The sequence below is a fragment of the Polypterus senegalus genome, chromosome 8 (genome assembly GCF_016835505.1).
Source record: "Polypterus senegalus isolate Bchr_013 chromosome 8, ASM1683550v1, whole genome shotgun sequence".
NCBI classification, from domain to species: domain Eukaryota; kingdom Metazoa; phylum Chordata; class Cladistia; order Polypteriformes; family Polypteridae; genus Polypterus; species Polypterus senegalus.
The window spans coordinates 133,761,522-133,784,602 of NC_053161.1; the positions used below are offsets into that span (position 1 = coordinate 133,761,522).

The following is a 23,081-nucleotide window of genomic DNA, read 5'->3' on the forward strand; positions in this document are numbered from 1 at the left end:
GTGTGTGGCATTAGTTTAGCATCGTCAAAATCATATTGTACTGATAGGCAGAAATTTATTTCTATTTGGAAACATAAATCTCATATTTCTTGAGGTGTCCCACAAGGCTCTGTTTTAGAATCCATCCTGTTTACCATTTACATTCCGTCCTTGAGAACCATTATTCGTGTATGCTGATGGCACACAAATTTACTTTATAGTCCCACAGGTCAACTTCCTCCTTCGATCTTTGGTAAATTGCTTATCTGCTATTAAGCGTTGGATCTCATCAAACTACCTAATGCTGAACAGCATAAAAAAATGATGCTTGTTGGATCCAAAGCTGCTGTTTCACTGGTTAACGACTTCTGCCTTAATTTAGATGGAATTACAGTGTCCCCCGCTAGCATAGTTTGTAACCTTACTTTTGATCCTACACTTTCTTTTTCATCACACATTTCTTACTTGAAATTTGGTTTCTGTCACCTACATAGCATTGACTGTCTTTGTTCTTCTCTCAGTTTTCATGGTGCAGAAATTCTTGTTCATGCTTTTATCACTTCTCGTGTAGATTACTGTAAATCACTGTTTTCAGACTTGCCTGACAAATCTGTTAATAAACTGCAATATATACAAAATTCTGCTGCCAGATTACAGTAAGTTTGGAAATGATACTTGTTCTGTATTAGTTACACTGGCTTCCTATGGCAGCAACAACTCAAACTTTCATTTAAAACTATGAATGGCCTCACTCCTTGTTACATTTCTGATTGTCTCTGTCCTTACAAACATGTACATGTACTCAGATCCTCAGGCACTGACCTACTTTCTATTCCTCTTGCATATCTGTCTACTGTGGGAGACAGACCTTTCAATGTAGCTACCCTCTGTCACGCATGCTTCTGAGGATCAACTTGCCTGCACTTATCAGGTATGCAGTACCATACGGGGGCAAGAGGTGGCGCTCTCTCTAACTGTCTTGTCCCTTCCATCCACAGCACAGAGAAGGCAATCCAGGAAGCCAACTAACCACGCGACTATTTCTTCCTCAACTGCTGCCCGTTCCAGTCAGAAACATATAAAAAGAAACCCATCCTTGGAAGATGGGGTCTCACTTCAACCCAAACTCACAGCAAGACTGAGCTCAAAGTTGGACAAACCGAAACAATATTTTGTGTTCTTGCGCCCCGTGTGACTGCTTATTTACATGCAATATTTTCATTTTGAAAGAAATATTAAATGGGGTGGCCTAGTTGGCACCCCCACTACTTTGAGCAATTTCATTTATTCACCACTCCCCACACTCTGGAACAAACTTCCACAGCATCTCTGTGACTGTACAAATTTAACCTTATTTAAGTCTAAGCTCAAAAAATATAATTTTGTTTAACATTATCATTCTTTTATTCAAGCCTGACATTCTTTACTCATCAGTTCATTGTTTACTATCATAAAAATGTGTTATGATATACTGTATATTCTAACTTATTTTATATTATGTTTTATATTAACATTTTTATGAATGTATTGTATAATCTTGATTATGTTTGTAAAGTGACCTTCAGTCAATGTTAAGGTGTTGCATAAATCAAATGTATTATTATTTTTATTATAACTCATGAAGATGACTTAGGTGTAGAAGTGAACTTGTTATTGTCTACATTCAGACAGTGAACAGAAAAGAACAAAAAGGTCAATAGGATATAAAGCTATATAGCTTAATGTGCAGAATACAAAACAAGGTTATGCTCAAGTTAGATAACATTTTCAAGACCTCATCTGGAATATTCCAAAAATATGACTTAGCAGTGCTAGAGAAGGACCATATTAGAGGAACTGGGCTGATTTCAGGTATGCAGCTTTTCAGTTTAAACAAATGGGGATTAAGTGGTGACACGACTGAAATGTTTCACTTTAGGAAGGGAATTGGTACAAATAAGGGATATTTATTACTTTATGGTCCGTTTTTCAACAACAACACAGGGACAAATGGAAACTGAATAGTTAAGAGAACATTTTACACAAACTTTAAAAAGTATTCCTTCACACATACAGGCATAGATACTGCATGTGGAAATCACAGATAGAAGAACATCAGGGACCTTTAAATAAATCTCTAAGGTTAGGTAAGTAAAGATTGATTAACTATGCTAGACGCTAGACTGAAAGACTGAACTATTCTCATAAAAACGTTTCTTATCATTTTATGTTCTTATCTCTTTCAAGCAGCCACAGACGGAGGTCATGTTGCTCACTGTAAAAGTTTTCAGGTACACTGTGTCCATTTTATTTCTGGTTTACCAAAGGAAGGTGGATTATCCTTGTGCAATACAAATTTCTTGTGACCACTGCCTTATTTCAATCACAATAATGTGGGGGCCTAGATTAGATGAAAATATATCCGCCTCATTTCTAAAGTATTGCAATTGTGATATAAATAGCTACACTTCAGCTCCTGACTTATGGGCTGCAAGTCACCCAAGCTTCTTAACTGACATAAACATGCTCAGTATTTACAATATTGCAAGACCTGAAACCCTACTATCCAACTATCCATTTTCTGTGCACACTTAACATCACCTGGTGGTCAACAATGTGCTTAAGCATGGTGGGGAAATAACGTGTAGAAGATAACAACTCACAATTATTAACTGCTCCTAGACATTTTTTTTGCTTATGTTGCTAGGCCTTTGACTTGTCTGACTGTGACAAAATCTTATTTTTTTGTTTGGCAAGAACAAAGCAAATTTTAATTTACAAATAGTTTTCATTTCTGATTTCAACATACTGTATGTAAATCCCATACCTGGTATTGTGTTATCCAGAAAAAATCCGAGGAATCCTCCAACAAACATATTAGTTGTTAAAAGAACAATAATAACTTGATCTAGTTCCCTAATACCTGCAACAAGAAAGAAAAGAGTTGAATAAGAAGAGTTGCTAAATATTTAAGATGTTCTTAAAATTAAAGTCTTAGCTTTTCTCTATACTTCACATTATCATACAGGTGTACTTTGGTGATTTCATTGCTTTTTGAAATTTTCTTTGCATTTATGAGTTTCAAGTTTGAAAGAAATTTGGAACCTGTCCTGGAAGCATCAGGCAAAATGTAAGAGTCCGTCATGGATGGAAGGCCAGTATATTGCATTGTACAGTTAAGGCACAATCACTCAAAATGCTCAGTCTATATGTATATGTATCTTTAGGATGTAGAGTTAAGTGAAATTCGTGCCTGCCATTCAACTAGAGTAATAAGGTTGCCAAATAATGGGGGATTTGGTAGTGGCGACTTTCTGTGTGGTTGAGTTTACCTGTTTAAATAAAGTAACGTGCACAGTCGTGACTTCTGGGTGACTTTGTGTCAAAAGTACTCATCATGTCACATTTAAAAACAATAGTGCACTTTTCCACAGTAATATGAATGAGAGGCATAAATAAAATTGATTTTACATAAGCTCCACTTTGATCATATCCTTTTAGTAAAACACAGCCTCCCTCTTCTGAACCCATGCTGACTGTTCAGGAAAACTCCTGCACTTGCATGTGCTGCTTAATCTTATCCTTAATAATTCCTTCCATTAATTTTCCTGTGATGCTTGTTAAGCTTACTGGCCTATAGTTGCTTGGATCTGCCCTGCCACCCTTTTTATATAATGAGATTATATTTGCCATTTTCCAGTCCTTCAGAATCCCTTCAGTGCGCAGTGACTTCCTAAAAAATATGCGTCAAGGGTTTATATATGTACTCACTAGCTTCAAATTCACTAATTTTCACTGTGGAGGTCAACATGCTAAGGAGTATTTGGTAATACTGCGGGTGGCACTTTTGCCTCACAGATTTCAATTCTGAATTCAGATCCCATCCTGAATACATCAGTGTGCTATTTACATGTCCACCCTGTGTCACTTTAGGATATCCCTTAACTATTTTGGTTTTCCTTCCACATCTCAGAGGTGTGTATTTTAGGCTAATTTACGATTCTATTCTGTGAGTGTCCCCTAAAATGACAAGTTGGTTCACTTTTTGCACTGAATTTGCCAGCTTAGGCACAGTTATGATTTGAATAAATACATTGGAAATTTAAGAATTAGAAAATTAAACATTTTACACTTTACCTCACTTCAACTTTTCTAAGAATTAGATAGTAGGAAGTATTTGATAGTGCTGAAATCTACCACCACTCTACTGTAGTACCTGAAGGTCCATGCACAGCTCCAAAGAATATAAACACTTTGTTAAATATTTTGACACCAGCAGCTCACAGTCTGACTGAATGTATACTAAGTGTTGTTAATTGTTAGTGTATGGCAACATATTTCTCTTTAATAGCAATTGCATTCATTTTTCTTTAACTAGACTCATAGAATCCAGTAAAGATGCTCGAAGACTGGCCTTATTACCTATTTTGTAGTGAATGTACATAAAATACTTCTCAAAATTGGACCTTTTTAACAGTTTAGCAGTACAATTATGATTGAAATTTTCATTCAAACACATAATGTACAGTATTATTAATATGCATGCTCTTTTTATGTTCTGTCAGCTTTCATTAACACACATTCCAACAGATGATTTGTGCAGTACAAAGATAAAACTAAACTCTCTTTTGGATCAAAGAATGTGCAGTCCTCAACCTCATCATAAGTAACAGGTAACAGAAAAGTAACAACCTCATACTAAAACAGAAAAATTAGTAGCAATAAATGTAAATTGTGTTAAGGTTTGAACTTCATTTGTTCTTCTCATTTTCTGCAAAAACAATTTTACTTACTCAAATGAAAATGTAATCAAAAGATAAACTAGGAACTGCGATTTTTTCAATTTTTTTGTTATAATTATTTTTTCAATTTGTAAGAGTTGTATTATTTATTTTTAAATTTTAGTGTATAGCATCTTTTCTAGTGTACTTCAATAATATTCAAAAGTGCAACAAAATCTAAATACATAAAGATCAAATGGATGTGTTACACCAGGAACGACAAAACAGGAATAACAAACAAAATACAATTTTTGTTGCTGTATAACATCATAAGCACTTGGGCACAATATCCATCTATTATCCAACCCACTATATCCTAACTACAGGGTCACGGGGGTCTGCTGGAGCCAATCCTAGCCAACACAGGGCGCAAGGCAGGACACAAACCCCGGGCAGGGTGCCATCCCACTGCAGGGCACACACACACCAAGCACACACTAGGGACAATTTAGTACCTGGAGGAAACCCACGCAGACGCGGGCAGAACATGTAAACTCCACGCAGGGAGGACCCGGTAAGTGAACCCAGGTCTCCTAACTGCACGGCAGCAGCACTACCCACTGCGCCACCATGCTGCCCTGAGCACAATATACAAAATTAAATTTAAAGGCAGTGAAAAGTTTTTATTTTGAGCCATTAAACCTTGTTTAACATTAATTATGTTAGCTTATTTTAAGAAATCTTGTCAACTTCATTTTGCTTTCCCTATTGTCTATTTCTTTGCTAAATAAAACCAAAACATCTCCCATTTCAAGTTTTTTTTTTTAGTTTTTGCATATACATTTTTTGTTGTGCAGGAAGGATAAACTGAGAAAAAAGGTACATTAAAGACTATTGGTGTGGTTTATGATTACAAATCTAAACTAGTTCTGAGATATATGGGATTGATTCTGTTTGACTTTTTTGGAAACTTATGTTAGACAATCCATCCCACGTGGCTTTGCCCTTGTATTAGTGAAACAGGACAGTGAGGAGGGCTACGCCCAGCTCTCTACTCCTGACCCTCACTCTTCCCCCTTCCCTCGGCTGACAGCATCTGTCTCGGATTAGCGTGAATATATCACTCCTGCAAGTGAACTATGACTCTTAGCGCAATGAGAGAAGTCACAAAAGATCTAAATCTGTTAAGTAGTTCTGTTGTTCGCTAACTCAGTGGGGTTAAGGTTACGCCCCGAGGCAGATGCATGAGTGAGGAGGAAAGCAGCCTGATGAGTCCCTCTCGAATTCGCGCTAATAAATCGGTACCACAAGCGAACTATGATACTTAGCACGATAAGAAAGTCGCAAAATCAAAGGAATGTTCAAGCAAATTATAAGAAAAAACCTGATCTAAATCTATTAATTGGTTCTCTTGTGAAAAGCGGACAGACGTACAAACGAGTCTAAAAAACTTTAAGGGTAACCTACATTCCAAATTTCAAGTCCGAAGTCCTCATGGTTCGGGAGATTTCTTGATGAGTGAATCAGTGGTATTCGGCTTTTATATATATACAGTGGTGTGAAAAACTATTTGCCCCCTTCCTGATTTCTTATTCTTTTGCATGTTTGTCACACAAAATGTTTCTGATCATCAAACACATTTAACCATTAGTCAAATATAACACAAGTAAACACAAAATGCAGTTTTTAAATGATGGTTTTATTATTTAGGGAGAAAAAATCCAAACCTGCATGGCCCTGTGTGAAAAAGTAATTGCCCCCTGAACCTAATAACTGGTTTGGCCACCTTTAGCAGCAATAACTGCAATCAAGCGTTTGCGATAACTTGCAATGAGTCTTTTACAGCGTTCTGGAGGAATTTTGGCCCATTCATCTTTGCAGAATTGTTGTAATTCAGCTTTATTTGAGGGTTTTCTAGCATGAGCCGCCTTTTTAAGGTCATGCCATAGCATCTCAATTGGATTCAGGTCAGGACTTTGACTAGGCCACTCCAAAGTCTTCATTTTGTTTTTCTTCAGCCATTCAAAGGTGGATTTGCTGGTGTGTTTTGGGTCATTGTCCTGTTGCAGCACCCAAGATCGCTTCAGCTTGAGTTGACGAACAGATGGCCAGACATTCTCCTTCAGGATTTTTTGGTAGACAGTAGAATTCATGGTTCCATCTATCACAGCAAGCCTTCCAGGTCCTGAAGCAGCAAAACAACCCCAGACCATCACACTACCACCACCATATTTTACTGTTGGTATGATGTTCTTTTCTGAAATGCTGTGTTCCTTTTACACCAGATGTAACGGGACATTTGCCTTCCAAAAAGTTTTGTCTCATCAGTCCACAAGGTATTTTCCCAAAAGTCTTGGCAATCATTGAGATGTTTCTTAGCAAAATTGAGACGAGCCCTAATGTTCTTTTTGCTTAACAGTGGTTTGCGTCTTGGAAATCTGCCACGCAGGCCGTTTTTGCCCAGTCTCTTTCTTATGATGGAGTCGTGAACACTGACCTTAATTGAGGCAAGTGAGGCCTGCAGTTCTTTAGACATTGTCCTGGGGTCTTTTGTGACCTCTCGGATGAGTCGTCTCTGCGCTCTTGGGGTAATGTTGGTCGGCCGGCCACTCCTGGGAAGGTTCACCACTGTTCCATGTTTTTGCCATTTGTGGATAATGGCTCTCACTGTGGTTCGCTGGAGTCCCAAAGCTTTAGAAATGGCTTTATAACCTTTACCAGACTGATAGATCTCAATTACTTCTGTTCTCATTTGTTCCTGAATTTCTTTGGATCTTGGCATGATGTCTAGCTTTTGGGGTGCTTTTGGTCTACTTCTCTGTGTCAGGCAGCTCCTATTGAAGTGATTTCTTGATTGAAACAGGTGTGGCAGTAATCAGGCCTGGGGGTGGCTACGGAAATTGAACTCAGGTGTGATACACCACAGTTAGGTTATTTTTGAACAAGGGGGCAATTACTTTTTCACACAGGGCCATGTAGGTTTGGATTTTTTCTCCCTAAATAATAAAAACCATCATTTAAAAACTGCATTTTGTGTTTACTTGTGTTATATTTGACTAATGGTTAAATGTGTTTGATGATCAGAAACATTTTGTGTGACAAACATGCAAAAGAATAAGAAATCAGGAAGGGGGCAAATAGTTTTTCACACCACTGTAGATTGGCATTAGTGGTGAGCAAATCCCACTTAATTAGCTTCACCTTGAGTTTGGGGAAATTGTAGAAATGTTCAGAAACTCTGTGAAATGCATTGAAGTTAATGGGGGAGGAAAACCTGAATTAGTTTTGAGTAGATTATAATGCGACCATAGTATTTTAAGTATTTCAGAGGGCTAGAAGATCCTGCCAATTAGTCGTATTTTTGTGGCCAAAAATTTGTAGTGCTAACCACTCTGCCACCATACCTATCTGAGATAGAATGAATACAATTAAATAACAAAACTAACAATTTTTGCAGACAGGAAACATGAATTCACTGAGGCTTGGCCACCACAGATGCAGTATCAGTTACTTTATCTTTTTTTTTCCCTGACTCACTGACACTCCTAGCAAACATGTGCAACACTAAAGCAAATGGATTCTTCACTCTCTCTTGTTTGCATCAACTGCTCGGCACTATGGGTAATATTATTAAAGTGATAGGCTCACATATTTCACACAGGTCAGATACAAGTCTATACAAAAATACATTACCTTTAGGACACAAATACACCGACCCATTCTCAGTTCCTCCTAGTTTTTAAATGTATTTGTATTTCCGCCAACATTGGCCGCTACAGTTGTGTCATATCTCTCTGGTCCTATAAAGCTTCATGGGGCCCTGTAATATAATGGGTCTGTGGCATGTGCATTTTAGACAAATAAATAAATAACAATTTCATTTTTTCAGGTGGAGCATAGGCAGTGTGGTGGAGCAGCTCTGGAGGCTGATGTGGGAGGGCACTGTTCTACATTTGTGTGCACACATGCAGGAAAACCTGTTCACTCATTAGTGCCACAGTCATATGATTTCCGCACCTGCATCCCACAGGGTTTTAAAAGGGAGCTGAAGTGTGAGAGAAAAGAAAGAGAAAAAGAAAGGATAAACTAGAGAGACAGAGGTTAAATAATTGTGCAGTAGTGTAGAGGCAGGCAGCCACAGGTAGAGAGCCTTGAGAAGGAGCATATGGCTGAAGAAGGTTGCTCAAGACGGCTCCCTTGTAAGGCAGAGTGGCAGGGGGAGTCAAAGGAACGAGGCTCTGTCTGGCACATTACCAGGAGCAGCAGCAGGGGCCCAAGCCTGGATTTTAAAGCTTGGCTGTGCCTGTCGGAAGGACCTTCCCTCTGTCTGCAGGACCCATCTGGGGTAAGCAGAGGATTATTAGAAGTATACACCAGGGATAGTGAGTTTTTAAAACTCTTTCCTGCCAAGTGTTTTAACCTTATTTTTATTGATATTTATGAACTTTTTAACATCCATTATTTATGGATTCTTTTTTTATTTATCTGAAGTTTTCTGCACTGCACAGTTTGTTTTGTTTGTAATTAAAAGCCTTGTCTGCCTCATTACCGATGGTTAAGGTTTCAAGTGATTTCTCTAGCCTGCCGGCTAATGTGGAGCCAACCCAGACTGCCACAGGTGCTGGGAAAAAATTGTCTAAGCAGACAACACAGTAAATTTCCAAGAAAATGTTCATCAAACAGGTCCACCAGTGCACATAACACATATTTTGCTGATCAACACTAATTGTCATAACACTTCTTTTGTAATACTTATGTTTTGACAAATAAAACATTAAATTAATATATATGTATTACATTATTATATATACAAACATTAGTTTGTAATTTTATATACATATACTGTATATGTTGTGGCAGTAGGGGGTGCTAGTGCTCCCTTGAACCCTCAGGGATGACTCCAAACACCAGGTAAAAGTCCAATACCTTTTATTATTTTCTACAGTGCACCAAGCACCTTCCACACTACTCATAAACTCACACAATAAACCACTTTACTCCCAAAACACTATCCACTCCTCCTCGCCCAGTCACTTTGCTCCTCTCCCACCCAGCACAGCTCAGTGTCTGGACTGAGCCATCGTCCTTTTATAGCCTTATAGCCCCTGACCCAGAGGTGTTCCTGTCCCAACAGGCCACAGTTCCTTATTCCTTCCGGGTCAGGGCAAACAGTCCTTTTCTTCAACCCGGGAGCACGTCGTTCCTTCCTGTCTCATGACCGTGACGTACTCCCGGGTTATAGGGCACACAAGAGCCCATGAGCCCCCCTACAGCGACTCCCGGTGGTCCCCAAGGTATCCAGCAGGGCTGTGTAAAAACACTACATAGTCCATAAGGCCCTGCTGGAACTCGGGGCACGATCCTGCTGTCGGGAGAGCTCCTCCTGGCGACCTGGGGGTGCGGACCGGCATGGGAAGCCGGCAGTCCTCCACAATGTATAAAGCAGTGGTGTAATAGTGTCACTGGCCACACCCACTCCCAGTACTATAACCAATATAGCCACTGCCCTGAAGAACAAAATGGTATTGATAATAAGGGCCTTCTTGAGCAGAGAGATGTATTTAAAGTTGCCTTTTAAAAGAATTAATTTAATCAGCAAATATAATCTTAAGGCATGTGGTTTTAGAGACTGGGTGCAATCAAGCTGCAGCCTCTATCACCCAAAGAGCACAGGTTAGATCGACAAGATTTCTAGCATCAGTTCATTGCAATTGATGAACAGGACTGTAGTGATGCAAGAGATTACTGATATGGGCCATTTAAACCTTTACATATTAGCAATGGGAGTTTGAATTCAAAATATGTGCAGTTTAGGTTAATTTGCAACTCTAAATTGGCCTGATATGTGTGTGTGTGTGGACGTTATGTCCTGTCATTATGTCCAGCGTTTGTTATCTCCTTTCGCCCATTACTGCTAGTAACTTATAAGTAACAACTACCTGAGATGCATAAGTGGATAATAAGTTTGAAAATGAATATGTTTAATGAATTGAGGTGTAATTGAACTGTTTTCCATTTGTAGGCCTGTGAACAATAATTTTTATCTTCCTTTATTATTGACTCAGAAGAAAAGCAACCTCTTTGAAAGTCATTGCTTTTAATAAGTAGTCACTGTTTTTTATTCTAAAAATCCTCTACTTACAGTACTAGTGTTTCTTCATTCTTTGTAACTTGCCTATTAAGTGTCTATATGGTGCTGTACTTTAGCCAAATAAAGATCTGAACAGACTGTCTAACACATCTGGAATGCATTGAAGTTGAGAACATTAATTATATTCAACACCTGTCGCCACCACCTGGCTGACCAATAACAAAGAGTGACAAAACACAGCCTTTTTCTTTGGTCACTGATGCTCGGTTTTACATTACTGTGATTTGTTCCATGACACTCAAAAGCCTGTGATGTTTTTAAAATTCATGCATGTTCTGTATCTGCTGTCATGTGCAAAGACAAAGTTACCAGGCAAGACTTGAATTCAATTAAGTTGTATATGTAAACTGATGGATGGATGGATACCATATTTTATTATGAAAATATTTAGATTAGCCTTGATGACTTTTATAGGTCCAGTTGAGAAAATGGATAGATTTGCGAATATTTTTAGGATATCAGTAATCATATGTGTCTGTTAAACAAAGACTGTAGATAGTGACCAGTGTAAATGTATCAGAAATTTCAAACGATTATAAACACTGGATGATCATTGAAAAAGATCTGTAGGATGTCCAAATCCCATGTACTTTATATCCTGAACAAAGTTCCATATTATATATAAAAAAGTAGTAATGTTAGTATGATACAGTCATATGAAAAAGTTTGGGAACCCCTCTTAATTCTTTGGATTTTTGTTTATCATTGGCTGAGCTTTCAAAGTAGAAACTTCCTTTTAATAAGCGACATGCCTTATGGAAATAGTAGTATTTTAGCAGTGACATTAAGTTTATTGGATTAACAGAAATAGGTTCATAATTCTGGGCACCCCAACAGAGATATTATATTAATACTTAGTTGAGCCTCCTTCTGCAAATCTAACAGCCTCTAGACGCCTCCTATAGCCTTTGATGAGTGTCTGTATTCTGGATGGAGGTATTTTTGGCCATTCTTCCATACAAAATCTCTCCAGTTCAGTTAAATTTGATGGCTGCCGAGCAAGGACAGTCTGTTTGAAATCATCCCATAGATTTTCAATGATATTCAAGGGGACTGTGATGGCCATTACAGAACGTTGTACTTCTCCCTCTTTTTATTAAATAAAAATTATTTAATAAGATTTGGACATAATAAGTCTTCTTTTATTGGGAAGTTAAAGTAAGGAAAACGTAAGAATTTGTAAGAGCTGAGAGCACAGGAACTGTGTCTGACAAAAGCACTCAGATGATTGAGAGTTGAGAGGACTATGGGTGTGGTTGAAAATGATTGAGAGGAGCACAGGACTTGAAAAAATCTCTTGGTAATAGTTTTGTCTCAAGATTTTCTTTTATAATCTATATACACTCACCTAAAGGATTATTAGGAACACCTGTTCAATTTCTCATTAATGCAATTATCTAATCAACCAATCACATGGCAGTTGCTTCAATGCATTTAGGGGTGTGGTCCTGGTCAAGACAATCTCCTGAACTCCAAACTGAATGTCAGAATGGGAAAGAAAGGTGATTTAAGCAATTTTGAGCGTGGCATGGTTGTTGGTGCCAGACGGGCCGGTCTGAGTATTTCACAATCTGCTCAGTTACTGGGATTTTCACGCACAATCATTTCTAGGGTTTACAAAGAATGGTGTGAAAAGGGAAAAACATCCAGTATGCGGCAGTCCTGTGGGCGAAAATGCCTTGCTGATGCTAGAGGTCAGAGGAGAATGGGCCGACTGATTCAAGTTGATAGAAGAGCAACTTTGACTGAAATAACCACTCGTTACAACTGAGGTATGCAGCAAAGCATTTGTGAAGCCACAACACGCACAACCTTGAGGCGGATGGGCTACAACAGCAGAAGACCCCACCGGGTACCACTCATCTCCACTACAAATAGGAAAAAGAGGTTACAATTTGCACAAGCTCGCCAAAATTGGACAGTTGAAGACTGGAAAAATGTTGCCTGGTCTGATGAGTCTCGATTTCTGTTGAGACATTCAAATGGTAGAGTCAGAATTTGGCGTAAACAGAATGAGAACATGGATCCATCATGCCTTGTTACCACTGTGCAGGCTGGTGGTGGTGGTTGTTTTCTTGGCACACTTTAGGCCACTTAGTGCCAATTGGGCATCGTTTAAATGCCACGGGCTACCTGAGCATTGTTTCTGACCATGTCCATCCCTTCATGACCACCATGTACCCATCCTCTGATGGCTACTTCCAGCAGGATAATGCACCATGTCACAAAGCTCGAATCATTTCAAATTGGTTTCTTGAACATGACAATGAGTTCACTGTACTAAAATGGCCCCCACAGTCACCAGATCTCAACTCAATAGAGCATCTTCGTGCCCTGGATGTGCATCCTACAAATCTCCAACAACTGCAAGATGCTATCCTATCAATATGGGCCAACATTTCTAAAGAATGCTTTCAGCACCTTGTTGAATAAATGCCACGTAGAATGAAGGCAGTTCTGAAGGCGAAAGGGGGTCAAACACCGTATTAGTATGGTGTTCCTAATAATCCTTTAGGTGAATGTATATAATTCACTAAGGCAAGACAACCATGGAAAGCACGCCAGAAGGGGCGTGGATTCACTAAGCCGCCGACAAGTAAGACACCTATGGCGCACGCAGAAAGGAGCCACGCTGGAGTTGAATCACCATATGCAGCGTGTAAAACAGTTTGCGAGGGGTATCCCATGGGATCCTTAAAACAATCCTTTACAACTGAGGTTAAAACACAATGAAGTAAGCAGTCTTTAAAAAACGAGTTTTTGGTTACGACGCATGACGGCGTGCACCATAGCAAACTGTTTTACACGCTACATACAGCAATTCGCATCCACGACAAACATGCGTCTTCTTAGATGCTAATGCAGGAACACGGAAAGTCCACGTACTGTAAGTCACAGGTGCATCTGGACGGTGCAAAGACGACAATGACTCAAGTGACGAGTTGGAGGTGGGCACATGAGCCATGGCAGTTCGCCAGTTTTCAGTCACGGACAACTGTGTGTTGGTTTGTTCCGTGCATTGTTACAATGTTGCTTTTCTTGCTGATTTATTACATTACCGATTTTTCAAATGTTAATTTTCTCCCTGTTCTTAAAAATCATTAAAAAACCGTCCTGATTATGTGGCGTATGGTACGCCACGGGTTGGCTAGTATATGTAAATTTGCTGAAACCATTTAAGAAAACCTGTAGTATTATTCACATTTACAAAAGGAAATACAATAATATTTTTTTATTCTGCTTTTTCTAAAGCCATCTGAAGAAAAGATATTTTTATACAATACCTGTGTTGACTATTTCTTTGTTGGAGTGAAACCATGTTGGTATGACCAGGCCACTAAATATAGAGAAGCCCAAAATAAGCAAATTTCTGGAAGAATTTAAATCCACAAACTAAAAGAAAATAAATAAAATAAAAATGACTGTTATTGTAGCAAGTAACAAGAAACGCTATTGAAAAACTAACACCAAGATGACTTATACAAAACAAAAAATGAGCACCTTTTATATTTAGAACATAATGTCATAACTTCCTTTGGGTTCTTTTATGATATTACCAGCCACATTACCTGTCAAATTTTAAAATATTTTCTATCTCTTGCCCTAAGTGTACCTTCAGCACCTTTCCTCAGTACCCTTGTGTGTCTGAAACTCTCTTCTTCGGTGCTCCCTCTGTCGAGTGCATTCCCATGAAGCCTGCTTCACAGATTTGTCTATGGGACTAGACACACACACAGACCTTAGTATTTTATTTTATATTAGATTTTAGTAATGCTGAAATATCTGTATTAATAATCACAAATGCAATCATTATTTTAATGATTTGTGAATGGGTGTCACCATATTTTTTATCATTGTTAGGCCTCTTATATTGACTGTCCACATGGAATCATGCAGAGTTTAGTCTCACAGATATATGTATAATTCGAATTTTCATCAAGCTCATTTGATTAACTAAAATATAAGTTGTTCTAATAGTTTATTTTTAAAAGCTGAATAGGTTAAATTATAATAGTATTGTTCCAGATTTCCATGACCATTTATAAAAACAACCTGTGTCTGTATGCAGACTGTATATGTTTGATATCCTCAACAATGTTGTCATTTTCTACTTGGTTAGCCATACTTTATTACTACATAACCCACTAATAGCCTAAATACAAAAACTTAATAGCCTGGGCTACAGTTCACCCTCATAGGATATATAGAGCTTTAAAGTCCACTTTAATGGGATTTAAAGGGATTTGACTTGTTTGCTCTGTTTCCTTTTGACGAGCGATAAAGAGTCCTTTTGTACTAAACACACCCCTAATGTTCAACAGGAAGTCCACAGATGCCCAAAGGTTCCCACTGGGGATCAAGAGGGGAAAATTAGGAGAAAGATCCTTTTTGGTTGTGTGACTCCCTTACCAAGTATACAGGAAGGGAAATAGAAGGCAGCTATCAATTTACTGACGGTCATGGGAAGTGACAGAACTTCCTAGATGGAACTCTAGGATATGATGGACTTTCTTTTACTTTCTTCAAGAGTTTCATTGTTTACCAGCTGGGACTGGATTTAGCCTCCTTTCTGATTTAAGCTAATGAAAATCCTGTTGATGTTTTGTTTTGACCCATTTTAATAATTAGGGAAGAAAGGAGAATTTTATCTTTTGAAAGGAAAAGGAAAGTAAAGACTCCAGAATAGAATGTAAATTTCATCCTAAACCGATTGTGTTGGTTGGTGGTGCCCTCCAGCAGTAGGATCTATCTTCCAAAAAATAGTTGGAAAAATTAAATTAAATGCAACAATAAAGGGCACATACATATATGAATTTGGAAGTTTTTTGTTTTTAAAATACTTAATTTTTATTGTAAGCAATCAAGGAGCAAATGGAGAAGCACTGCAATGAAATCTAAGAAATAGCTCGGACCGGATAACATTCATCCATCCATCCATTATCCAACTCGCTGTATCCTAACTACAGGTCACAGGGGTCTGCTGGAGCCAATCCCAGCCAACACAGGGCGCAAGGCAGGAAACAAACCCCAGGCAGGGTGCCAGCCCACCGCAGCCAGATAACATTTACCTTACAAAAGGTTAGTCATTATGTATAAAAATTCTTGACCCTTATTTTTCAAAAAGTCACAACACATGGAGTAAATTCCTATGGATTAGAAATTAGCAAATATCATCCCGTTATTTGAAAAGGGTGAACAGGCAGTTCTAAGTAAATATAGGCCGGTAAATTTAACATGTATCACAGGTAAATTGATACAAGCAATTATTAAGAAAAAGATTTCACATTGCATGTCAAAAGCAGGTGTGCAGGTTCAGGCGGGAAGATCATGTTTCAATAATATATTCTGGAATTCTATGAGGAAACAACACAGGCATATGATGGGAGAGACACGTATATTAATTACCTGGGCTTGCAGAAAGATTTTAATAAGGTACCACGTGAGAGGTCAGTTATTAAACTAAAAGTAAACTCAAGGTGCAGTGTGTAGATGGGAGCAACATTGCCTTAAACACAAAAAATTATTTGCTGTTAAAAAAGGTGTCCATCAGGATTCAGCGTTGAAGCTGCTGCTCTTTGTAATGTGCGTAAATAATCTAGATAAGAATATACAAACAACCTGCAGACTATACCACAATACAGCACATGCAATGGCGGATATTCTGGGTTAAACTGAATCATTGAAACAGGGATTTGGACAGAACAGAATCTTGGGCAGATTTTGTGGCAAATGAAATTTAATGTAAATAAATGCAAAGTATTATGTGTAGTAAGAAGATCTGAATACACAATGGGAAGTCTGAAATTTGAAAGTACCCCTTATGAGAACTTAGGAGTAATAGTAGACTCATCATTTTCTACATCAGGAAATTGTACAGAAGCAATGAAGAAGGCTAATAGGGTGTGAGATTATATAGTACAATGTGTGCTTAAGTTTTATTTATAACACACTGGTGAGGCCTCATAATGTACAATTTTGGGGCCCATGTTTAAAGAAGACATAGCAATGCTAGAAGAACAACATAGACTGACTCCAGGACTGAGAAGTATCAGCTATAAAAAAGACTGAAAAAGTTTAACTGTTTTACTTTAAGCAAATGGCGGTTAAGATGTGTCATAATTGAACTATGTAAAAGTATGAAGGAAATTAGTATAGAGGATCCTGGCTGTTACTTTAGAATACATTCTTTAAGAAGGACACAGATTTTAAGGGAAGATTGCGCTTGAATATTAGAACATTTTTCTTCACTCATGGAATATGTAGGATTGAGGACAGTATGGATTTAGGAACTTCTGAACTTAATGTTATTTTAGAAGAATTACTGTAATAGAATTGATGAGCTTTGTTGGGATGAACAACATGCTTTCATTAAAATGGTTCGAATACACATTCAGTAACATAATTGTTTATATCTTCCTTAAAACTTTGTTATCATGTTGAAGGTGCACTATAATGTGATTTCATAGGCATATGCAAAATTTTTAAAATATAATTATTTCCATTAAAACACGGACTGCAACCACATATTTATTAAAGGATACTGTATACCTTACATTTACAAATATTAATTGTAATAAAATAAAGCATAAACATACAAAGTATTGATATGAAAATGCATCTCCTTGTAAGTAGCTTTTAAAGTATTAATACCTTTAAAATTTCTCATAATCTTCTAGTTATCCAATTTTTAATTTGCTCTTTCATTTCAGTATCAGGTGTGGCATAAGATAGGAACTGGTCCTGGACAAGGTGCCAGGTAGTGATGAGAGACCTCCACAGTGTTCACTTCACCTTGAGTTCAGAGAAATTGCAGAAATGTTTGTGAATATCACTGAACTCGATGAAATACATAGAAGTCAACAGGGAAGGACTGACTGAACTAGATTTGACTGGATTATAATGATGCATCATCTTTAATGTGTCTCTGAGGGCTAGGGAAATGTCTGCCAACTATACTGGACTGATTACTGTGGCCAAAAAGGTGACCTGAGTTGTGTGGCAGCAGTGACAACCACTGCACCACTGTGCCTCCTTGATATCAAAGAAGAAAGAATGCAGTCAGAGACGCACAATCGTATATTTCATCAAAACAAAACGGAAATACAGAAAACAGTCAAAAGTAACAATAAATATGTAGGTCTTCTAAAGGGAGAAAATTCAAAGTGGTGTGTCAGGATTGAAGCTGCATGCTGGCTCGTTCTGTTTTTTGAAGTCACACTGAAGGTTCACCAAACTGTCCATGGTGATGCTTTGCACTTTTTCTTCTATCAAAAAGATACAAATGTCTTGTAAATAGTAATACAGCTTTTGTTATTATTATTGCATAGAGTCTCCTGTGTTTGAGGGGAGGAAGGGTTTCAGCCACCCTCAAGGTTTGTTTTTTAACTCCATGTGGCTAATTATGCATGCATAGGTCAAACGCCTCCTTCTTTTATGCTGACATGGAACTCCAAGAGTGACCTGCACATTTGGCAACAAGCACAGATAACTGTTTATGCTGTATATATTTTATAAAAATAAAACTTTTACTTGTTCCAGAGAGTCTGTAATGCAAATGATCAGCATAACATATATATATATATATATATATATATATATATATATATATATATATATATATATATATATATATATATATATATATATAAATATATATAAACGGCTCAAAAATTAAAGGAACACTTTGAAAACACATCAGATCTCAATGGGAAAAAGAAATCCTCCTGGATATCTATACTGATATAGACTGGGTAATGTGTTAGGAACGAAAGGATGCCACATTGTTTGATGGAAAGGAAAATGATCAACCTACAGAGCCCTGAATTCAAAGACGCCCAAAAATCAGAGTGAAAAATTATGTGGCAGGCTAGTCCATTTTCCCAAAATTTAATTGCAGCAACTCAAAATTGTACGCAGCACTTTGTATGGCCCCTGTGTTCTTGTATACATGCCTGACAACATCGGTGCATGCTTCTAATGAGATGACAGATGGTGTTGTGGGGATCTCCTCCCAGATCTGGACCAGGGCATCACTGAGCTCCTGGACAGTCTGAGGTGCAACCTGGTGGCATTGGATGGACCAAAACATAATGTCCCAGAGGTGTTCTATTGGATTTAGGTCAGGAAAGTGTGGTGGCCAGTCAATGGTATCAATTCCTTCATCCTCCAGGAACTGCCTGCATACTCTCACCACATGAGGCCAGGAATTGTCGTGCACCAGGAGCCACTGTACCAGCATAGGGTCTGACAATGGGTCCAAGGATTTCATCCTGATACCATCCTGATACCTAATGGCAGCCAAGGTGCCTTTGTCAAGCCTGTAGCGGTCTGTGTGACCCTCCATGGATATGCCTCCCCAGACAATCATTAACCCACCACCAAACTGCTCATGCTGAATGATGTTACAGGCAGCATAATGTTCTCCATGGCTTCTCCAGACCCTTTCACTTCTGTCACGTGCTCAGGGTGAACCTGCTCTCATCTGTAAAAAGCACAGGACACCAGTGGTGCATCTGCCAATTCTGGTATTCTATGGCGAATGCCAATCGAGCTGCATGCTGCTGGGCAGTGAGCTCAGGGTCCATTAGAGGACATGGGGCCCTTGGGTCACCCTCATGAAGCCTTTCTGGTTGTTTGGTCAGAGACATTCACACCAGTGGCCTGCTGGAGGTCATTTTGTAGGGCTCTGGCAGTGCTCATCCTGTTCCTCCTTGCCCAAAGGAGCAGATACTGGTCCTGCTGATGGGTCATGGACCTTCTATGGCCCTCTCCAGCTCTCCTAGAGTAACTGCTTGTCTCCTAGAATCTCCTCGATGCCCTTGAGACTGTGCAGGGAGACACAGCAAACCTTCTGGCAATGACACATATTGATGTGCCATCCTGGAGAAGTTGGACTACCTGTGCAACCTCTGTAGGGTCCAGGTATCGCCTCATGCTACCAGTAGTGACACTGACTGTAGCCAAATGCAAAACTAGTGAAGAAACAGTCAGAAAAGATGAGGAGGGAAAAATGTCAGTGGCCTCCACCTGTTAAACCATTCCTGTTTTGGGGGTCATCTCATTGTTGCCCCTCTAGTGCATCTGTTGTTAATTTCATTAACACCACAGCAGCTGAAACTGATTAACAACCCCCTCTGCTACTTAACTGACCAGATTAATATCCCATAAGTTTCATTGACTTTATGCTATACTCTGATTAAAAAGTGTTCCTTTAATTCTTTTGAGCAGTATATATATACATGGGTGACGTTCCTGTCCAATTTTGGCTGTTATAGCTCCAGGAAATGTTACACTGGCCTTGCAAAACATTATAGGCCGCTGGGAAAAAAAACATTCTCCTAAACTGGTTGAGTTATCAGTAAATAATTTGATGAACAAGGGTGAATGTCAACACAGAACATTCGCTGCAAATAACGCTTTGGCAAAACTTGCTAATCAACACTAGTGCCAGTCCATTACAGAGTACACTCACCCACACAGTGCCAATTGACAGTTACCAAATACCCTACCCTATGTCTCTTTGCAATGCGAGAGTAAAACCTGCAGAGGTTAGAAGAGACCATACAGTTCAACACAGGTAGTGATCAGGCCCAGGATTTGAACCCGAGACTGTGGAGATATGACACATCACGGCTAATACTGCACTATGAACTAAAATGGCCTACATGTTGATGATACAGTGCTCAGCTTTTCACTGTTGCTAAATGCTCTTTAATATGTTATTATTTAACTCTCTTAATCAAGGTGAAGATCATGAAGATTGAGAAATTGATAAAATTTGACTTCTGATAATCCAACTATTACCACTTATATAACTCCTTATTGGGTTGTGCAGGGATTGAAAATGAGTGAATGGTGGAATATTGTTACTAATAAAACATTACTGAGATGAAAGGATTATTTTGGCTATGTCATAAAAAACCTAGGTGGCAGTTCTACTGTGTGAACATGTTCAGCTACAAAAGTTAAATAAACACATACTTTAGAATTAACATTTACATTGCAGACTGCTGAAATGTGCATTTCATAGTGACTCATCCAAAGTGTACTTTACACATTTAGTTCCTGTCATTCTCTTTCTGCCCTTAAATCCTTTGTTTTAATTAAGAAACAAAGAATACAAAAGGGAGGTTTAAAGTAAACTGCTCCAACCTCAGTGTCTGACAGACCACAGGATATCATAAGCCCATAATTGTGTTGCTGCCATGATCTCTTGCTGATCTTGTGGTACTTGTTTACAGCACATTTTCAGTTTACAGGTAACCCTGAATGGCATATTTGCAGACATGGATTATAAAGAGCAAAGGTTGGAATTGTTTGCTGAAAGCAGTTGCAGTATACTGGAAATTAATTATTTATATCACAGCTCATGTGCTTCTGTACAGTAATTTGGAAAAGAAAAATAAAAACCCTAGTTAAAAACACGGAACATAATCTTTCAAATATTCTAATTTTTTATACAGTTAATCATCAATGATGTAAATACTTTTGTTTAGACGTTATTCAAGAAGCATAAGACAAAGTAAATTATAATAGAAGACAGTAGACAAGGATTGTTTTTCATTCAAAGCTGCTTATCTGCTTATATTGTCTCATGGTGCGTCCTATCCAATGTCCGTGACAAATGTGACAGTGCAGCTTTCAAATCACAAATGAAATGTCTAAAGACTTAAAAGCTGTAGATTAGGTCAATTAAAATTGTAAACTATCACAATCTGGCCAGAGTATGCAAGTATTAGTGAGCACATGATGTATAGGTAGGTCATGAAAGCTAAATACATTGTAAGCTTTACGCTGCATTCACATGCTATCACACAGATGTTAAATCTAAAATTCTATGAATGTCCTTCCAACTCAGAGCTACAAGTCAGACAAATTGTAGAAAACAAAGCTACTTGATTACCTGAGTGATTTAAACCTTTCACCTCAGTCAAACAATATAACCTAGTGTGACCAGATAGGGGCTGCCACTGACCCCTAAACCCCAAACACACCAACAAAAATACAGGTTTTATTTTTCATAAATACCTCTCACAAGCTTCTCTCAAATGTTACACAAGCACTAAATACAAACAATAGTCTTCTTCCATCTTTGTCTTTCCACTACTTCAGGTGTGCTTTGTTCCCTTCCACCTGACTCAGACTTCCTGAGTGAGGAGGAGGAGGAATGGCTTCCTTTATGCTGGACCTGGGAGTATTGCTTGTGCTGCCACATTGCATCCAGGAAGCACTTCCAGGTCAAGGAGAACATCCCTAAAAGGCAGAAATCTCCTCTTCACAGCTCCCTCTGGTGGCTCCCACAAGGTCCAGCAGGGCTGCCCATTGAAATTCCAATTCCCATGAAGCCCTGCAGAAGTGTATGTGACAGACCCATCAGAGAGCTGCTGCCATCTGTCAGACTGGGGCAGTCTCCTTCCATCCTTCTGTTAAACTGGCCTCTCAGCCAGGTAAGGAGCCTTGAACCATCCTGGCTGGGATGCCAGTCCATGCTTGGTGTCCATGACACCAGTCAGCCAGAAATGCCATTCATGTGGTTGAATTTGTGAAACACATTTAATATGTTTAGTTTACTCTTTATTACAAAAAAAAAATTGTTTATCTTTAATTACTTTTTTCCTGACCAAGTAACAAATACGACCTTGCGTTTCTTGGAATAGTCTGACCAAAAATTCATATGAGCACATTAAAATGAGAAAGTGAAGCTTCACAAGTCGGAGCTCCAAAAGCTGTGATAGCATGTGAATACCGCATTAGACGTTTATTAAATTAATACTGTTAGTTTTTGTATAAAAAAGATGAAACCCATTGAATTTATTTAAATTAACGTATGCAGATTGGAATTGAATTTTTCTCTTCACTATCACCAGCTGTTCCCAAATGTGATATATATTTTTACTGTTACTTTACTTACTAAGGATTAGGGACTTCTCCACTGCCTGGCTCAGGATAAAGCAGGTTCAGAAGATGGATGGATTGTACAATGATTTATACTAGACTGACACAGTATCTCCACACTTCATCCAGATGAAAGTTACAACTCAACAAAGCGTTTCCCATCACCATCGGTAAATAAGTAGGAACTAACCCTTCAGGAAAGAGACACATATCCACACATATCCACATTCACTTACATAGTGCCAATTTAGAGTAACCAATTAAACTTATCTGCACATCTTTGGATGTGGCTGGAAGAACAGATGCCAGAAGAATGTGTAAAGTGTATGCAGGGAGTTTCCAAGATAGGATGCTAA

At 38.5% G+C, this 23,081-nt stretch overlaps 1 protein-coding gene across 1 annotated transcript in view; it reads right to left on the minus strand.

The window, feature by feature from the left end:
- si:dkey-106n21.1 (solute carrier family 23 member 1) overlaps window positions 1–23,081 on the minus strand; it is a 136,850-nt gene that overhangs the window by 31,944 nt on the left and 81,825 nt on the right. The window contains exons 13-14 of the mRNA XM_039762183.1: window positions 14,115–14,223; window positions 2,768–2,881 (exon numbers count right to left, since the gene is read on the minus strand). Of these exons, the coding sequence (XP_039618117.1) occupies window positions 2,768–2,881; window positions 14,115–14,223 (223 nt within the window). The remainder of the gene's footprint in view (window positions 1–2,767; window positions 2,882–14,114; window positions 14,224–23,081) is intronic.